This window comes from Caenorhabditis elegans, chromosome V, assembly GCF_000002985.6.
Source record: "Caenorhabditis elegans chromosome V".
Classification (NCBI taxonomy): domain Eukaryota; kingdom Metazoa; phylum Nematoda; class Chromadorea; order Rhabditida; family Rhabditidae; genus Caenorhabditis; species Caenorhabditis elegans.
This window is the reverse complement of record NC_003283.11, coordinates 18,709,493-18,727,044: the sequence shown is the minus strand read 5'-3', so window position 1 is coordinate 18,727,044 and position 17,552 is coordinate 18,709,493. Positions and strand designations below refer to the sequence as shown.

At 32.5% G+C, this 17,552-nt stretch overlaps 2 protein-coding genes, 1 long non-coding RNA gene, 3 other non-coding genes and 2 pseudogenes across 9 annotated transcripts; 6 read left to right on the top strand and 2 right to left on the bottom strand.

Annotated features, from left to right (window-relative positions):
• The first annotated feature begins 1,148 nt into the window (after nt 1–1,148).
• Nucleotides 1,149–1,686, top strand: linc-25. The gene is made up of 3 exons (NR_102118.1): nt 1,149–1,214; nt 1,270–1,395; nt 1,587–1,686. It is a non-coding gene; the product is annotated as a long non-coding RNA linc-25 (long non-coding RNA).
• On the top strand, nt 1,286–2,297 carry Y17D7C.9. The gene is made up of 2 exons (NR_070195.1): nt 1,286–1,395; nt 1,587–2,297. It is a non-coding gene; the product is annotated as an Unclassified non-coding RNA Y17D7C.9 (non-coding RNA).
• Nucleotides 2,298–3,273: 976 nt separating this feature from the next.
• Y17D7C.3 lies at nt 3,274–6,456 on the top strand (annotated as a pseudogene). Its single transcript has 7 exons — nt 3,274–3,420; nt 3,780–3,829; nt 4,181–4,320; nt 4,690–4,841; nt 5,954–6,109; nt 6,235–6,293; nt 6,363–6,456. Coding segments are annotated over exons 1-7 (798 nt in total).
• Nucleotides 6,457–7,057: 601 nt separating this feature from the next.
• Y17D7C.2 (ADP-ribosyl cyclase/cyclic ADP-ribose hydrolase) lies at nt 7,058–11,192 on the top strand. The gene is made up of 7 exons (NM_075251.5): nt 7,058–7,131; nt 7,424–7,579; nt 8,073–8,222; nt 9,160–9,251; nt 9,353–9,443; nt 9,490–9,612; nt 10,747–11,192. Exons 1-7 carry the CDS (start codon nt 7,101–7,103, stop codon nt 10,968–10,970), a joined length of 867 nt encoding a protein of 288 aa, NP_507652.3. The 5' UTR covers nt 7,058–7,100; the 3' UTR covers nt 10,971–11,192.
• Y17D7C.7 lies at nt 8,668–8,788 on the top strand. Its single transcript, NR_070194.1, has one exon. It is a non-coding gene; the product is annotated as an Unclassified non-coding RNA Y17D7C.7 (non-coding RNA).
• Nucleotides 9,953–10,102, top strand: Y17D7C.8. Its single transcript, NR_070193.1, has one exon. It is a non-coding gene; the product is annotated as an Unclassified non-coding RNA Y17D7C.8 (non-coding RNA).
• Nucleotides 11,193–12,432: 1,240 nt separating the features above from the next.
• Nucleotides 12,433–13,317, bottom strand: Y17D7C.4 (annotated as a pseudogene). The gene is made up of 4 exons: nt 13,089–13,317; nt 12,807–12,862; nt 12,634–12,754; nt 12,433–12,585 (listed from the first exon to the last, which is right to left on the bottom strand). Coding segments are annotated over exons 1-4 (559 nt in total).
• A 1,871-nt stretch (nt 13,318–15,188) lies between these two features.
• Nucleotides 15,189–17,235, bottom strand: Y17D7C.6 (uncharacterized protein). 2 transcript variants are annotated; one of them, NR_102117.1, is made up of 3 exons: nt 17,134–17,167; nt 15,885–15,985; nt 15,401–15,651 (listed from the first exon to the last, which is right to left on the bottom strand). NR_102117.1 is itself a non-coding variant. In NM_001277002.3 (2 exons), exons 1-2 carry the CDS (start codon nt 17,165–17,167, stop codon nt 15,401–15,403), a joined length of 285 nt encoding a protein of 94 aa, NP_001263931.1. In that variant the 5' UTR covers nt 17,168–17,235; the 3' UTR covers nt 15,189–15,400. The 2 variants fall into 2 exon arrangements, 1 of the variants encoding a protein (NP_001263931.1); NM_001277002.3 differs by lacking the exon at nt 15,885–15,985 and having other exon boundaries at nt 15,189–15,651; nt 17,134–17,235.
• Nucleotides 17,236–17,552: the final 317 nt, after the last annotated feature.

Genomic DNA, 17,552 nt, shown 5'->3' with positions numbered 1-17,552 from the left:
AAACATTGGGAACTTAAGTTTTCAGGCACTTTTAACTAGGAAAATCAAAAATTTCAGACTTTCTTACATGGGAAATTTGAATTTTCAGGCAATTTTACCTAGGAAAACGAAAAATTTCACACAATTTTATGCTGGAAATTTTATTTTTCAAAAATGTTTCCATTAAAAATTTGGAATTTCAGGCAGATTTACATTGGAAACTTCAATTATTAGGCACTTTTACGTAGGAAAATCGAAAATTTCAGACTTTTTTAAATTAGAAATTTAAAATTTCAAGCAATGTTACGCAGGAAATTCAAATTTTCCAACACTTTTAAGTTGGAAAATCGAAAATTTCTAACATTTTCACATGGATAGTTCAAAATTTCAGGTACTTTTACCTAGGAAAATTAATAATTTTAGACATGTTTACATAGGAATTTCAAAATTTCAGACAGTTTTACTTTTAAAATTCAAAATTTCAGACATTTTCACATCGGAAACGTGAATTTTCAGGCTATTTCATCTAGGAAAATTAAAAATTTTAGACATGTTTATGTTGGAAATTCAGAATTCCAGTGAGTTTTTTTTCATTGAAAATTTAGAATTTCTGGCATTTTTGCACAGGAAATACAATTTTTCAGACATTTTTAAATCTTTTTACAATACTTGATTTTTCAAATATTCCAAATACATATACGAGAACCTTTCAATTTTTGGATAAAAAAGCAATGTGCCCTGAGAAACAACACGGCTTCTCGTTTCATTTTAGAAATCCTGGAAGCAGTGAGCAACCTAAGTTTTGCTGCTTTCTGAGCTCTCTGGGCTCACCCCTGATGCTCCTTGTGCGCACTGATAGAGGCTGAGAGGAGCCAGCAAAGAGCACAGAAAAACTGAACTTAACTCTCATGCATACCACATTAGATTAGAGAGCACAGGAGAGCTAGTCAGAGATCTTCAGGCAGCGATGCCTCCACAGAGCTTATAGATAAAAGCAGAGAGCCCAGAGAAACTGAAACAAGCTCTACATCCTTTTCAGATTAGATTAAAAGAGCACACAAGAGCAGGAGAGCCCTAGAGAAGCCAAAATGAGCTGGGCAGGGCTGCTCGCCAGCTAGTCATTCTGTCTTCTTAGGGCGCCAAAGGCAAGGTGCCCAAATTTTTTATTCTGTTTTTTTTTAATTATTTTACTGGTATTTTAAAGCTTTTTTTAAAATGAAATTCTAAGAGTTGCAGTGAGTTAATAGTAGATTTCAGTGTTTCAAAAAAAGTTTGGAAAAAAATTTTCAGATTTTGAAGCAATTGACTGCTACAGCAGACTTTTGTAATGGTTGAGGTATTTCCGATATTCGTCGCAATTCGCACAGAAACAAAAGCTAGCTAATGCCGACGGCACCTTAAAGGAGTTGGAAGTAGGTAAGGCAGAAAATAAAAATAAAAATTAGTCTGAACTAGGGGTGTGTGGCAAATTTCAAAATTCGGCAAATCCACTTTTTTGAATTTTGCCAAGTTCGGCAAACTTTGCAAATTTGCCGAGCTCGGCAAACGGCAAATTTGCCGCATACCCCGGGGGTCTGAAACTGAATTTAATCGTTTTTTTTTTGCAGGAAACCCTTCTCTGCAGCAATAATCTGCAGCTGTGCAACTGTCCAATCTAATTTTTTTTTCTCTCTTGATTTCCGAATAGATATGAAGATTTATTAATTTATTAGCTTTTAATGGTGTTTTATTGGGGTTTTGCTGTTTTAAATTCGAAAAAAAAATTAGGCATTTTTAAGTTAGAAACTCAAATTTTCAGGAATTTTTAGATGGGATTTTTGAAATTCCGAGCGTTTTTACATGGGAATCTCGAAAATTCAGACATTTTTATGTTGGAAACTCAAAATTTCAAGCGTTTTTACGTGGGAAATTTGATATTGTAAGAATCTTCACGATCCTTGTACTTTCCCACCGCCATACAAGAGCATTACTTCCGTATAGTCTTACAGGTCCAGCAAGTGCTGCCGTAGCGGATAACATCACGGTTATCCGGCCAGAACCGCTGCCCAAGACAACGACTAGGCCTGCCAACGTTTGGAGGTCACGATGCAAGCGCGCCCCACCGGACGGCGCGCGGATCTGAATTGCCGGCGCCAACTCTAATTGTCACCATTCTGGAATGTTCTTGGCCCCGCCCAATTCCCCTATAAAAGGAGCAGAAACGCTCATTCGAGGCCTTTTCCTTTACTTTTAACCCGTTGTCACGTGTTCGTTGTTTGCCCACAATAACCTGCTTTTCTGTAAATTACTTTATTAACTAATAAACCTGCTCATGACAAGCAATCTTTATTATATTTCAGACATTTTTACTTTGGAAACTCGAATTTTCAGACGATTTTAAGCAGGAAATTCATCGGAAACGTAAAAGCACGTTTATTTAGGAAAATTGAACATTTCAGGTGTTTTTACATTGAAATTTCAAATTTTCATACAATTTTTGATTGAAAACTTGAATTTTCAGGCACTTTTACATAAGAAAATTGAAAAATTTCCGACATTTTTATGTTGGAAATTCAAAATTCCAGAGAGTTTTACATTGAAATTTTAGAATTTTTGGCATTTTTGCACAGGAAATACAAATTTTCACACAGATTTTATGCAGGAAATTCTATTTTGTAGGCATTTTTACTTTAGAAAACGTATGAAAAATAGAAATTTCAGGAATTTTTACATGGGAAATTTGAAATTTTTGATTTTATAAAATTAAAATCCGGATAAATAGTTTTAACATGCATTATTCCATAAAAAGTATCTACTTCTTATTAAATTTGCACTGATATACCAAAAAAACCCCTATTCTTCTGTAAATTTAAGTCTAAAAATTGGCTGAAATTAGGGATCAACTGTAATTATTTTTAACTAAAAAATGTTCACGATTTTAAATTTTTTTTTAACGTTAAAAATAACTGAAAATGTAGAGGAAAATATGAAAAATTTGAGCCTTCATTTCTGAAAATTGGCTGAAATTTAATATTATATTATAAAACTTAATTTTTTTTTTTTGAAAAAAAAATTTAAGACGAAATTTTTAGCTTCCACTTCTGAAATTCGACTTTCCAAAAAAAATCCTATATTTTTTTATATTTCCAATATTTTTTCCCCGTTCTCTCCCAATTCCCCCACCGAACCTAAATCGATATTTCTCCCCACTTTTCTCTCCGTCTCTATCTCTCGATCTCTCTCTCTCTCTGACCTCCTCTCCAACGAGTAAGTAGGCGAGAGAGTGCAGAAATGTGAGAGAGTGGCAGAGAAAACATGGCAATTGTCCGGGAATGCAAATTGTACACATTCACACACACACATCATTCTGTGTCTACTGGACCCCTACGGAATGGGGCCCTCACCATTTTTTATTGATTTTTACTGAATTTTTATGGATTTGGAGCTGAAAATTGGAGAAAAGTGAGTTTTTGAAGAATAAATTAAAATTTGAAATAGGTTTTATGAAGAAAAATCGAAATTTTAGGCGTTTTTACAAAGGAAATTTGACATTTTAGGCTTTTTTGAATTGGTAAAGCTAGTTTTCACTAATTTTTGCATGAGAAAAATTGAATTGTGATCTAAAATTTTAGGCAATTTTAAACAGGAAATTTGAAATTTCGGACACTTTTCTACTGGAAAATCAATTTTTCATATATTTTTACATGAGAAATTCAAAAATTTAGACATTTTTCCACAGGAAATTGGTAATTTCTGACAATTTTCACCCAAAATATGTAATTTTGTTTGTTTTTTCTCTTTTGAAATCAATAATTTTTCAGATTTCTTCTACATATCCAACGGAGGAACAATGGAAAAGAAGAAAATCGGTGTAAGGAAATTTTCAGTTTTTACGGAAAAAATCAAGCCTTAGGCCCCTCCCCTCAGGCTTAGGCCTAGTCTTAGGCTTAGGCTGAAGCTGAGGCTTAGCTTTAGGCTCAGGCTCAGGCTCAGGCTTAGACTTAGGGCTAGAAAGGATTAGGCTCAGGCTCAGGCTCAGGCTCAGGCTCAGGCTCAGGCTCAGGCTCAGGCTCAGGCTCAGGCTCAGGCTCAGGCTTAGCCTCAGGCTGAGATTTTAACTGGTTCAGTTTTTGATGGAAATTAAGATATTTTAATGAAATTGAAATTTGAATTTGAATTTTTTTTTTTTGAAAATCTTAAGTTAAAAACTTTCAATTTTCAGACCCTTCTACTTGGACGGAACAGCCAAATTTGGATGTGCAGGAAAATTTCAAAAAATCCAGGAAATCTAACCATCGCTGAGTTCGCAATATGGCAACTCACTTTATGAACCACTCCGTGTTGGAAAAAAATTGGAATATGGTATGGGATTTGTGGAAATTTTATTTTTTTTTGAGATTAAGCGACCGGAAATTGTTTTCAAAAAATGATTTTCTGAGATATCTAGTTAGTTTTACATAGGGAATTGATCATTTTGAACGTTTCAACATAGAAAATAAATTTTTTCAGACATTTTTGCATAATAATCTTGACATTTTGAAACTTTTAACATGGGAAATTCAAAAATTTGGGCAATTCTAAATAGGAAATCCGAAATTTCAAACATTTTTACTCATGAAATTTTCTTTTTTTTAGGAATTTTTTAGCTAGGAATTTTCAAAGATTTAATCAAGTTGTCGAATTTCGAATTTTTGTAAAAAGTAAAATTTCATGATAAATTTAAATTTTCAGACGTCGAACTATGCTGGACAGTAAAAACATTTGAAGTTACCAACACCAGAGACCTGACAATACAGGAATTTGCCTGAAAATTTATCCGGTTCAGAGCAGATGACAACGAAATCGGAAACTCAAAGACCACACTGAAAAAAGTTGAAATTAAAGTATGTTTTTATAGAAATTTTGAGTTTTGTGCGGGAAATTGGAATAATTTTTTACCTTGGAAAATTTCAATTTTTAGGCAGTTTTCATGCTGGAAACTCACAATTTCGGACAGATTTTTAATTTTTTTTTCACTTAGGAAATTCAAAATTTTAGACGTTTTTAAATTGGAAATTGAGAATTTCAGACATTTTTACACTGTAAATTCAAAATTTCGAATGTTTTTACATAGGAAATTCAAAATTTTGGGGGGATTTTTACGCAAGAAATTCAGAATTTTGGACATTTTTAAATGGGAAATTCCGCATTTCAGACATTTTTTACATAGGAAATTTAAAATTTCAGACATTTTTTTTATGTTGGAAGCTCACAATTTCGAATATTTTCACTATGCAAATTTGAAATTGTGGGCATTTTTACATTGTAAATTCGAAATTTTAGACGTTGTTAAATTAGAAATTGAAAATTTCAAACATTTTTACGTTGGAAATTGAGAAAGTCAGATATTTTTATATAGGAATTTTAGAATTTCAAGCATTTTTACAATGGAAATTCGGGATTTTAGACATTTTTACATAGGAAATTCAAAATTTTAGACGTTGTTAAATTAGAAATTTCAAATTTCAAACATTTTTACGTTGGAAATTGAGAAAATCAGCTATCTTTATATACGAATTTTAGAATTTCAAGCATTTTTACAATGGAAATTCGGGATTTTAGACATTTTTACATAGGAAATTCAAAATTTCAGGCATTTTCATGTTGAAAATTCACAATTTCAAACATTTTTACGTAGTAAAATAGAATTATCAGAAATTTTTACATTGGAAATCAGAAAATTCAGACTTTTTAACAATGGAAATTCAAAATTTTGGGGGAATTTTCACACAAGAAATCAAGAATTTTTGACATTTTTACATTGTAAATTCCACATTTCAGACATTTTTACATAGGAAATTTAAATTTTCAGACATTTTTTATATAGGAAATTTGAAACTTCAGATATTTTTGCATAGGAAATTGAAAATTTTACACATTTTTACATAGGAAATTCAGAATATCAGACATTTTTTTATGTTTTGTATTTTTTTTTATGTAATAAGATTACATTCAGCAGCAAAAAAAGTAACCTTTGCTCGGATTCAAGAAGTCTTCGAGTAGAATCATGAATTGTTCCTATTAAAATGTTTCCTGGAAACGATCGAGGAAGAAGAAGCATCACGTCGTTTCAGAAGACCCTTGGTCCAGGCACTCTAAGCGTTAGATAAAGGTAAACCCCATGGTTAAATAATATCTATAAAATTTTAGGCCTAAAAAAAAATTTAAATTTCTTAAAGATTTCCAAAAAATATAGATTTGAAATTTGGAAAATATATTAATTTTGCAATTTTTCAGGTTTGTTTGAAAAAACATCGTCCGATTGGTGAAACCAACAAAATTTGGATTTTTTAAAGGTTAGTGAAACACAAAAAAATACACAAAATTAAAAAAAAATTCTCTGAAAAATCATTAATAGTTTTCAGATCTCTTCTACATATCCAAACGAGGAACCAGTGGAAAAATTGGATTAAAAAAAAATTTTATATCTTCTTCTACATCCGTAAGAGGAACCGTTAAATATATAATAAATTTGAATTTTTATTTGAAAATGTTTTTTTTTCGGTTTATGAAGTATGTAAAAGCAGGAAAATAATAAGAAAAATAGAAGGTCTTCAGAAAAAAGCAGACGACACTTGCCGGGTGGAAGTAGAGAAGCCGAAATTCTTTGGTATTTTTCGGCAGCCGACACCTACCGGGTAGATGTAAATACTCCGAGGAATAGCAGAGCGGGCATCTCACGGGTGGATCAGAATTGACCGTAGTTCGCTGAAACTTTGTAGCCGACAGCTCCGTGAAACTTTGCAGCCGACACCAGCCGGGTTGGCCGACATTTTCAGAGATTTCTAGCAGCCGACACGCAGCCACTGAATTAAACACTCTGAAGTTTAGCAGCAGACATTTGACAGGTGGATAAGAATTGACGGAAATTTCCTTAGCAGCCGACACCTGCCGGGTAGGCTGACGCCGACAGCCGAATTTTTCCACCAGCCGCACAGCCTTGATGTGCAGCCGACATTTGGCGCATACATCCTAAAATTTCCAATTTCATAGGAATTTTTTATCAGCACAAACAATTAACGATGAGCACACGGTCTTATCAGTTATTCACATAGGTGTTGGTAATGACATACTTCTCCATATTTTTTTTCAATTAAATTCCTATGCACCTATTCACTTTATTATTAATTCTCTGTAAGTTCAACGCAAATCCAATATGTGGGCGGGGCCGAATTTTGGTTTATTTTACCATGACGTCATACACTTGTAATTTTCAACAATATTTTTTGACAAGAAAATTGGCGGGAAATTATCTAAATTTTGAATTTTTTTTGAATTTTTTGGTGCAAAAATGAACTCCAAACTTTCAAAAAAAAAAAGAAAAAAGTTTTATGAAATATTTCCACATAGGCCCCGCCCATTTCTTGGCAGTTCCTTTTTCAGCGCATTTTTTTCAGCTTTTAGTCAAATTTTCTCAACTTTTCAGTATTCGTAATCGTTTTGGGTAAGGAACCGAGTTTGTTATGCGATGTTACACATCTTAGCCAAAACAGCGAGGTAACTTTGAAATTTAGTGAAAGCCAACGGTATTTCCTCGTTTCGTGTCAATGCACAGCGCAACTCGCTGGGAGATTTTTTTCGAGTACGGTTTTTTTCAAAATTTTTATTTAACTTTCTGAACTTTTTTGGAACTGTCTGACGTTCTCAGAAAATTTACAAAAATTTCGGAAACATACTCCAGCATTCAAAAAATGTTCTAACATTTTTGGAATTTTTTGGAATGTTCTGAAAATATTTCAAATATATTTTAGACCTTCTCAAACTGTCTAAAACTTTCTGATTTTTTTTTCGGAATTTTTGGAACTTTCTGGATTTTTTTGAGACTTTCTGATTTTTTTTGAGACTCTGAAAAAAAAAGAAATTTTCTGAAACTTCCTGAAATTTCCTGGGATTTTTTGAGACTCTCCGAAGTTTGCTAAAACTTCCCAAAAATTTCTGAAACACACTCCAACATTCAAAAAATTTTCTAACACTTTTGGAATTTTTCAAAAATTTTCAAAAATTTTTTGACTTTCAAAAATTTTTTTGTGATTTTCTAAAACAATTTGATGCTGTCAAAACCGCCGATTTTTCAGAAGGACTGCTACAAAAAGCTCAAATCAACTCTACGCAATGGGACAAGTACATACCAACGCAGTTATGGTACGGCGGAGAGAAGATTGAACCGTGCTGGAAAAGAGTCGACCGGCACTTGGCATTCCAGTTTTGCGGGGTCCGGGGAGCGTGTGAGTTTTTTTTGTAGAATTTATTGAGTTGAAAAATTCTTTAAAAAATTCTGGACTTTCTGCAATTTGTTGAAAATTTCTGAAATCTTTTAGAAATTTTTTGGAATTTTTTGAAGTTTTCTGGAAATTTGTGGAACGTCCTGGAATTTTCTGAAATTTTTAGAATTTTCTGGAACGTTCTCAAAAGTTGTGGAACGTCCTAGAATTTTATGAAATTGTTTGGAGTTTTATAGATTTTTTAAAGAATTTTCTGAAAATTTCTGGAACGACCAAGAATTAAAAAATGAAATATACTGAAAAGTTATGTAATATCTTAGAACTTTCTGAGATTTTCTGGAACGTCGTAGAATTTTCTAAAAATTTTCTGGAACGTTCCAGAATTTTTCGGAAAGCCGTATAACTTTCTGGAATTTTTTTTTAATTTTCTGAAATTTTCTGAAACGTCCAAGAATTTTCTAGAAATTTTAGGAACCTCCTAGAATTTTCTGGAACGTTCTGAAATTTTCTAGAATTTTCTAAAATTTTCTAGAACGATCTAGGATTAAAAATTTTTTTTTTAAATTTCAAAATTTTCTGAACGTCCTAGAATTGTCTAAAATTTACTGAAAAGTTGTGAAACTTTCTAGAATTTTCTGAAATTTCGAATTGTTGAAGCGTCCTAAAATTTTCTGAAATCTGCTAGATTTTTTAACAGAATTTTCTGAATTTTTTGGAACTTTTCGAAATTTTCTGGAACGTTCTAGAAATTTCTGAAAATTGTTGGAATATTGTGCAATATTCTAGAAATTTCTGGAACGTTCTAAAAGTTTATAAACTTTTTTGAAATTTTCAAAAAAAAACTTTGGTACGTTCTAGAATTCATTCCTTATTTTTTGAAATGCTCAAGAATTTTTTGAAGCGTTCTATAAAAATCTTCAATTAATTTTAAAAATTTCAGATCAAATCAACGAAGCGTGGGCTGTGCTCAGAGATTGCATTGAAAGTCCAAAGCAGCAAAAGTGCGTGACGAAATTTTTGGACAAACTATACGTGAGATTTTTTTTCAGAAAAATTAAAAAATTAATTTTTAGAAAATAAACGATTTTTTTTCTGAAATATATTTAATTCATTTTTTAGTTTAAAATTTTCAGGAGATTTCCAAAAGCGATGAAACCAAATTGACTTGCCATAGGTATTATTGGTACATGAGCCACCGAACACAGATTGAAGTTGTTCTAGAAGGTGTTTGAAAAAATCAATAATTTTTACTAAATTCTTTTTTTTTCAGATGACAACATTGTGTACGTATATAAGAATAGTTCGCTGAAATCAGTAGATCATAAAAACCACTCGTTTTTCTTGATGGATATTTCAAAAAATGAAAGTCCAGGGGATTGCAGCGATTCGAAACGTGAGTTTTTCAATGTGTTTCACTAGAAAATGTATTTTTGAAAATTTAGAAAAACACCCTCTTGGCTCAAAAAAGAGCAAAATTTCATGTCAAAGCACTATATATTTTTTAAAATATTTCTGGAACTTTCTGAAACTTCCCTAAAATTTCCGAAACATACTCCAGCATTCAAAAAATTTTGTAAAATATTTTGAATTTTTTGAAATGTTCTAAAAAATTTTTTAAATATATTTTAGATCTTCTCGAATGTTCTAAAAAATTCCTGAATTTTTTTTGGGATTTTCTGGAATTTTTTGGAACATTCTAGACTTTTCTGAAATTTCTCAAAAATGTTTAAATTTTTTTGTGAAATTTTCTGGAATTTTCTGAAAATTTCCAAAACTTTCTGAAACATACTCCAGCTTTCAAAAAAATTTCTAACATTTTCTGAAATTGAACTTCCTGGAACTTTTTTAAATGTTCTGGAATTTTTTGAAACGTTCTAAAAATATTTTTAAATTTTATTAAACATTATCAAATTTTCAAAAACGTTCTGATTTTTTTTGAAATTTCTGGAAATTTCTGGATTTTTTGGAGACTTTCTGGGATTTTCTGAAATTCTTCAAAATTTTCTGAAACCTACTCCAGCATTCAAAAACATTTTTTGAATTTTTTGAAACGTTCTAAAAATATTTTAAATATATTTTAAACCTTCTCAAATTTTCTAAAACTTTCTGATTTTTTTTGGGATTTTCTGGAATTTTTTGGAACATTTTAGGCTCTTCAGAAATTTCTTAAAAATGGCTAAATTTTACAAAAAAAATCCGTATTTTTCTGAAACCTTCTTAGGCTTTCCTAGAATTTTCTGGTATTTTTAGAGTTTGATGAAATTTTCTGAAATTTTTTGTAAGGTTCCGGAATTTTCTGAAATTTTCAGGAACGTCCTAGAGTTTTCTAGATCATTTTAAAATTTTCTGAAATTTTCTGGAATATTTTAAAGATTTTCAGGAACATCCTTGAATTTTCTGCAATTTTTTCGAATTTGCTAAAATTTTCTGGAACCTTCTAAAACTTAGCTTCAAAAAAAAGCAAAAATCCATGTCAAATGACTTTTCAAAAATCTTCGTTCGATGTTCTACTTCAATATCATTTCAGGAGCAACAAGTGCATGTGCCCTCACATTCCTTCATTGCAAATCTACCCTTGCAATTTTCAATGTTAATTGCTCCGCAGAGCACTCAAAATGTCTGAGCAGAGGTTTGGCGTCGGATATATGCAGAAGAAGCTTCACGGCACGTGCCATCCCCAGTTTTGTCGAAGTTGGAAAAAAACTGATTTTCCGTGATCCCTATGACCTATGTGACCTATATGACCTATGACCTATAGATGACCTATATTGTTCCATTTTTCTTTGTTCTTTTCATTTTTATTGTTCGCAAACTGATTCTCCGCTGGAAAAATCAGAACGAAAACTCTCCAGTAAAAGATCAACAAGCATTTTCTCAGGAAGACCGTTTTCTTCACAATAATATTGCCTAAATTTGTTTAAATTGTTATTGTTTGTTGATTTTGTGAAATCTTTGAAATAAATTTTACAAAAAAAAACTAAGAAAAAAATTCTAAAAAAAACTGTGGTCCAGAAGATTTCAGAAAATTCTAAAAATTCCAGAAAAATTTTAGAAAATTCAGAAAATTTCAGGAAATTCCGGAACGTTCAAGAAAATTCCAGAACGTTCCAGAAGATTTCAGAAAATTCTAACAAAATCCAGAAAATTTTAGAAAATTCTTTTTAAAAAATTCAGCAAATTTCAGAAAATTTTAGAACGTTCCAAAAAATTTCAGAAAATTCTATAAAATTTCAGAAAATTTTAGAAAATTTCAGAAGATCTTAGAAAACTCTAGGATGATCCCAAAATTCTATAAAAATCCATAAATCGCAGGAAACGTTCCAGAAAAATTTAGGAAATTCCAAACAAAATACAAATTAAATTTTTTTAATTTCAAAAAAGAAACTCCAGAATTTTTTCAAAATTCCTACAAAATTTTAGAAAATTCTTCAAAAAATCCCGAAAACTTCAGAAAATTTCAGAACGTTCCAGAAGATTTCAGAAGATTTCAGAAAATTCTAGGAGGTTCCAATAATTCTATGAAAATCCATAAATCGCAGGAAACGTTCCAGAAAAATTTAGGAAATTCCAAACAAAATACAAATTAAATTTTTTTAATTTCAAAAAAGAAACTCCAGAATTTTTTCAAAATTCCTACAAAATTTTAGAAAATTCTTCAAAAAATCCCGAAAACTTCAGAAAATTTTAGAACGTTCTAGAAAATTCTAGAACGTTCCAAAACATTTCAGAAAATTCTATAAAATTCCAGAAGATTCCAGAAAACTCTAACAAAATCCAGAAAATTTTAGAAAATTCTTTTTAAAAAATTCAGCAAATTTTAGAAAATTTTAGAACGTTCCAGAAGATTTCAGAAGATTTCAGAAAATTCTAGGACGTTCCAATAATTCTATGAAAAATCCAGAAATTCCAGGAAACGTCCCAGAAAAATTTAGAAAAATTCGAAAAAAATCCAGAAAATTTCAGAAAATTTTAGAACGTTCCAGAAAATGTCAGAAAATTTTGAAATTTTTTTAGAAGATTTTAAAAATTTTTAGAACGTGGTAGAAGTAGTATAAGCGGAAATCCCACTACCACAACGAACTTTTGCTTCCAACCTGTTATGATCGATTATGACAGTCATAATAGGTCGATAGCAAAAGTACTGTAGCGGAATTTCAGCCATACCAGTTTTGGTAGGAAATCGGGATAATTATTACCACAAATCGGTACATAGTGTATGGTTATTTTGGGTTTATTTTAAAAAAAGAAAAAAGAAGAAGAATTAAAAAGCATTAATTAGACTAGGTGAAGGCAGTAGAAGTGTGACAGGTAGCGGAACGACGCACAAGATTAATGGATTGAATGTGCCGTGTGAATAGTGGCGGGGCTAGAATAAAAAAAATTAAATCAAGACTACTTAATAATCGTAAAATACCTATTTTGTCGAAGACATCAACAGTTGTAATGTCGTTTGAAGACAGGAAGAGCATACTTGAAGAACTCTGATCGGCGCGCGTGGTTCAGAGTTGACCGGCATATCTCACAGAGTTCGATCGCTGTAAATTAAAAAAAAAAACTGAACATGGTTATTGATTTTTTATAACTAACCAATCTGCTGTCTGTCGGCACCGAGGAGCCTGACAGGCTTGGCGCGACTGGCTTCCCTGCAAGAATGGCACATTCTTATGATATGAATCGGATTGTGAAACCGGCTCGATTGGCATTTATATATATATATATATATATATATATATATAGAAAACAATTCGGAAAAATGGCATAGTTTTACACATTTAAATTCAGTATATTGGGATTGTTTTCTAGAACTCAGTGCAAAATATTCATTTCTCCCTTAATTATTGAAACTTTAAATCTAACAGTAAAACTTACCATTTTTCAAAAAATCAATACGAAGACCGCCCATAAAATGTCAAAAAAAGCAGAGAAAATAGAAGAAAGTCACCATACACAAGGCGAAAAAACTGAATGAAGGGAAATGAGGGCAAATGTGTTGGGTAACGGACCAGAGGGTTCCCACCAGACCTGCGCAGCTGTCATGGCAGAAGCCCAGAGAGTGCCATTTCTGATTAATTACATTTCTTTGTGTTCTGACGTAACTTTACAACTAGGAAAATACCTAACCTTCTAATATACAGGGTGGTCCATAATTATGGTGACCAGTGTCGCGCTCAGTCGCGGCTTGTTTTTACGCAACTTAAACGTTAAAATTCAACATTCTTGTATTGAAGCAATAGAAAAAATATTTTCCTTCTATTTAACATAAAAAACTTTTTCATTTGTCAAACAACGGAGTTGTAGTAGCGCCGTCAAAGTAACGCATCTTTTCATGCAGAAGACCTTTTGGCACGCAGCAAATTTTTGATCGTGGGAGTTTTGAAACGGGTTCATTTCACAGTTAGTCTATTATTTTTAGAAGAAAAAATATATTTCTTTAAGATTAAACAGCTGCGGTGTGTGTTACATTCATTTCCAGCTTCTGCCAACTGAATGTTTGGAATTATCCACAGCCCTTTTTTCACTATATTTTTAAAAAACCTGAAAAATGAGTACAGATTTGGCCATATCTCTGTTACCTGGTACGATAATGTCACAATTTTTTACAGTAATTGAGAAAAATATTAGTAGAATAGGATCGAATTATTTTCAAAACAAATTTTTTTTCTCATGAGTGCCATGACGAGTCGAACGTCTGACGTTTCAACGTTCATACTTTAACTTACTTTAACCGTCCACTACAGAGGCGTGAGATTTGCAACTATATAAAATGTACTATAAAACGAATTCTCCGATTTAAAACATCTTGAAATGTGTCATAAAACATCTCTTATCTGCAGGAGAAGCTAGAAAGGACCTGAGAAAGCGAAATATAGGCAAGTAGCGTGCCAACGACAAATTTTTTTCTTTGTTTCAAGGGTTCTGCTCAGTCGCACAAGCAGATATTTTCAAAGTTTAATATCATTTTTTGTTTGCTAGAAAATTGTGAATAAACCCTGTGTGGTTTAACTATATTTAGGAAGTTCTATCAAATTTTATAGGCGCAAGAAGTGGTCACCATAAGTATGGACCACCCTGTATTTTCTGTCAAAAAAGTGTGTGAAAAACTTTTATAAAAGCTTGGCAACTTTTTTCAGATTTCTTTCAAACAGATTGACAAATAGTTTTTGACAAAGCCTGCCTGTGCCTGCCTGTGCCTGCATGTGCCTGCATGTGTCTGGCAACTTGACTTTATTCAACAAGTACCAGAAAATTTCAGAAAATTTCAGAAAATTCCAAAACAATTCGGAATACATATGAATTTTAAATTCCAAAAACTGCATAAATTTTTCCACGTTTCAACAAAATTTTTGACAGGGTATGCGGTGGTGAAGCCCACAGGTAGAACGGCGATTATTAGTTGGCAGATAGTTGGCAGACCGCTGGCAGTTAGTAGGCGAACAGTGAACGGTCCACCAGCGGTCTGCTATTTATCTACCAGCGGTCTGCCATCTGTCATTCTGCAAATCAACTGCCGTTTATCTGTTTTTGAATATTTTGCGGTCTGCCAATGAAAATTTTTCCCACCACCCCGCGGACTCGAACCAGCGCACCCTTAACCCTGTTGTTCCTAAACCTAAGCCGTTACCTGTGAAGCCATCCCGCGCACATTCTCATATGAGTTTGCGACGACTTAAATATTGATGCCCTCGCACGAGTTTCGTTAAATGGCCTTAAAACTGATGATGTAAGCTTAAAAATGTATCCGACACTGAACTTGCACCGGATTTGGACGGCAAAACTTGGTTTTTATCACTTTAACGCTGGAAAATATGAGATAACACAAGTTTTGATGGCTGGGCTGTGGGGTAGTCGAGTGGCTGCCTGCTGGGTTCAATCCCACGCAGGGTAAAATATTTTTTGTGATCATTTTTAAATAACTTAATGATTGAGTTTTTGTTTCTCTGCAGTTTGTATAGCTTTTCTAAAAAGTTATTTCATATTTGGGTTCATATTCTGTTTTTTAAAGATGATAAATAGATAAAAAAGGTGAAAATTCTGATTAAATTAAATTAAATTTATCACAATTATTAATTGTGAAAATCAGACACCAAAAATACAAAATTACAAATCAGATCAATGGGGAGCAGAAGTCTGGTATATCAACGTCTCGTCTTTCCACTGCTGGTCCATGCATTTTCAAGAATTCACGCTTCTTGCTCGATCTTGTCGTTTAACACCTTCTCCACAAAAGTTGCTTCGTTTTTGAACTCTTCGTCCGTCTTGTACCTTGCAACAAGTGTTGAGAAATGCCGGTCTCGCAGGATCGTAGGCGGGTAAGCCGTTCTGCACAGCTTGATCAAAGTGTACCCATTATTGTTGCCAGTTGGTAGATTTATTTCCAATTTTTTTAGTGGCTCCACCAGGGAAGTATCGATGTACGACATTTTTACTGGTTCTGAAATTGGAAGAAAATTAATATTTAAATAGAAAAAAAAGATGCTGCCGCGCCAAAACTATTGGTTCTTACTATAACTTACTATAACCTTACTATAACCAAGTCTCTCACTCTCTCGTTTTTCTCTGAATATCGTAAAACACACACTATTCGTCAACGGTCTGTGGCAAGAATTCCTAAAATGGTATTTTTAACACTCTATCACTACTCACATCGCCCCAGGCGTGATGTACCTCTTCATCGGGATCGAACAAAATATCGAAAGCATTCGCTATTCCCGGTAGGTCCATTACGTGATCTGAGCAAACACACAACGAGCACGTGCATCAATCATCTGGAAATAAGACGTTTTGCAAATCTGGGGATTTTGATTTCAAATGTGGAGTAGCTGAATTCGGAAACATCAGAGAAGAAAATCTAGGAAGAATAAAAAAAATTTTAACTTTAACTTGATCATCCTTCAGATTTTCATCTTGTGCGACTCTTAAAGGTGGAGTAGCGCCAGTGGGCATTTTGTCTAAATGCACTTATAATGATCCAAAACAACTGAATATCATAATAAAACACTCCAAAAATTTTTAGATTTTTCATAATTTCCGGTCAAATTTCCGGTCAAAGTTTTTGGCAAATTGCCAAAATTTTGAAAAATATGAGCTTTTGAGGAAATTTAAAGAAATGTCGCATGTTTCGACCCCTACAATGTTCTAATACAAATAATTTAAACAAAATTAAAACATAAAAAATGTAGAAAAAATTTTTTTTTTTTGGTCGACTTCCAAAATTATGAGTGGCAAAAACTGAGTAATTGTCACTTTTTGACAGTAAATAAAAAATTTCCAAAAAATTTTTGAAAAGTTTTCTCATGATATTTGGTCATTTTGGGACCAAAAGAGTGGTTTTTAACAATTTCCCCACTGGCGCTACTCCACCTTTAAAACCCCCAGGGGCGCGGGGCGGGGGGCCTCCTTCCTATGATTCATTCACCTCGGTAACACTTGCATTCATGCAAATCATGTCTTGTTGCTTCTCTTATTTCGGAAAAAACGCCATCTGTTTGCCGTCATCTAAACGGCAGATGTTTCGGAAAAGAAAAGAGTCAAATTCTACTGGGGTTTCGACTACATCTATAGTGTATTGGTAAAGCATCTGTTTATACGAATCGTGTCCTGGGATCGAATCCGGGGTAACAAAAATTATGAAATAGAGTTATGAAATTAATAATAATCATTTGAATTATTACAGTAACCCAATTACGAAATAGTTTCTAAAAAAATCTCTCTAACTTTCTCTAAATCTCTCAAAAACGCACGCTATAACCAAGTCTCTCACTCTCTCATCTTTTCACTAAATCTCTCAAATTGCACGCTACTCATCGACTGTCTGCGGTAAAAATTCCTAAAAATGGTATTTTTAACACTTCTAGAACTCAGTGCAAAAGGCCACTTCTTCTTAATATATTGAAACTTTAAATCTAAAACTTACCATTTCTCAAAAAATCGATACGAAGATTGTCCATAAAATGTTAAAATAATCAGAAAAAATAGAAGAAAGTCACCATACACAACGCGACATTGAAGACAGAATAAAAGGAAATGGCGGCAAATGTGTTGGGAGAGGGTTTCCACCAGACCGGCGCAGATGTCAAGGCAGACGCCCAGCCGGTGCCATTTCTGATTTATTATAATTTTTGGTTGGGTTCTGACGTAACTTTTGAACTGAATAGTTTAACTACTAATATAGTCTCTGAGAAAAAATGTGTGAAAATTAATTATTAAATTAAATTAAAAAATTTTAAAAATTTTAAAATTTTAAAAAATATATTTAAATTTTTGAGGGATTTTTAAATTTCTCATTTTTAAAGGTTTTATCGCTGATTTTTTTAAATTTTAAATGTAGAAACA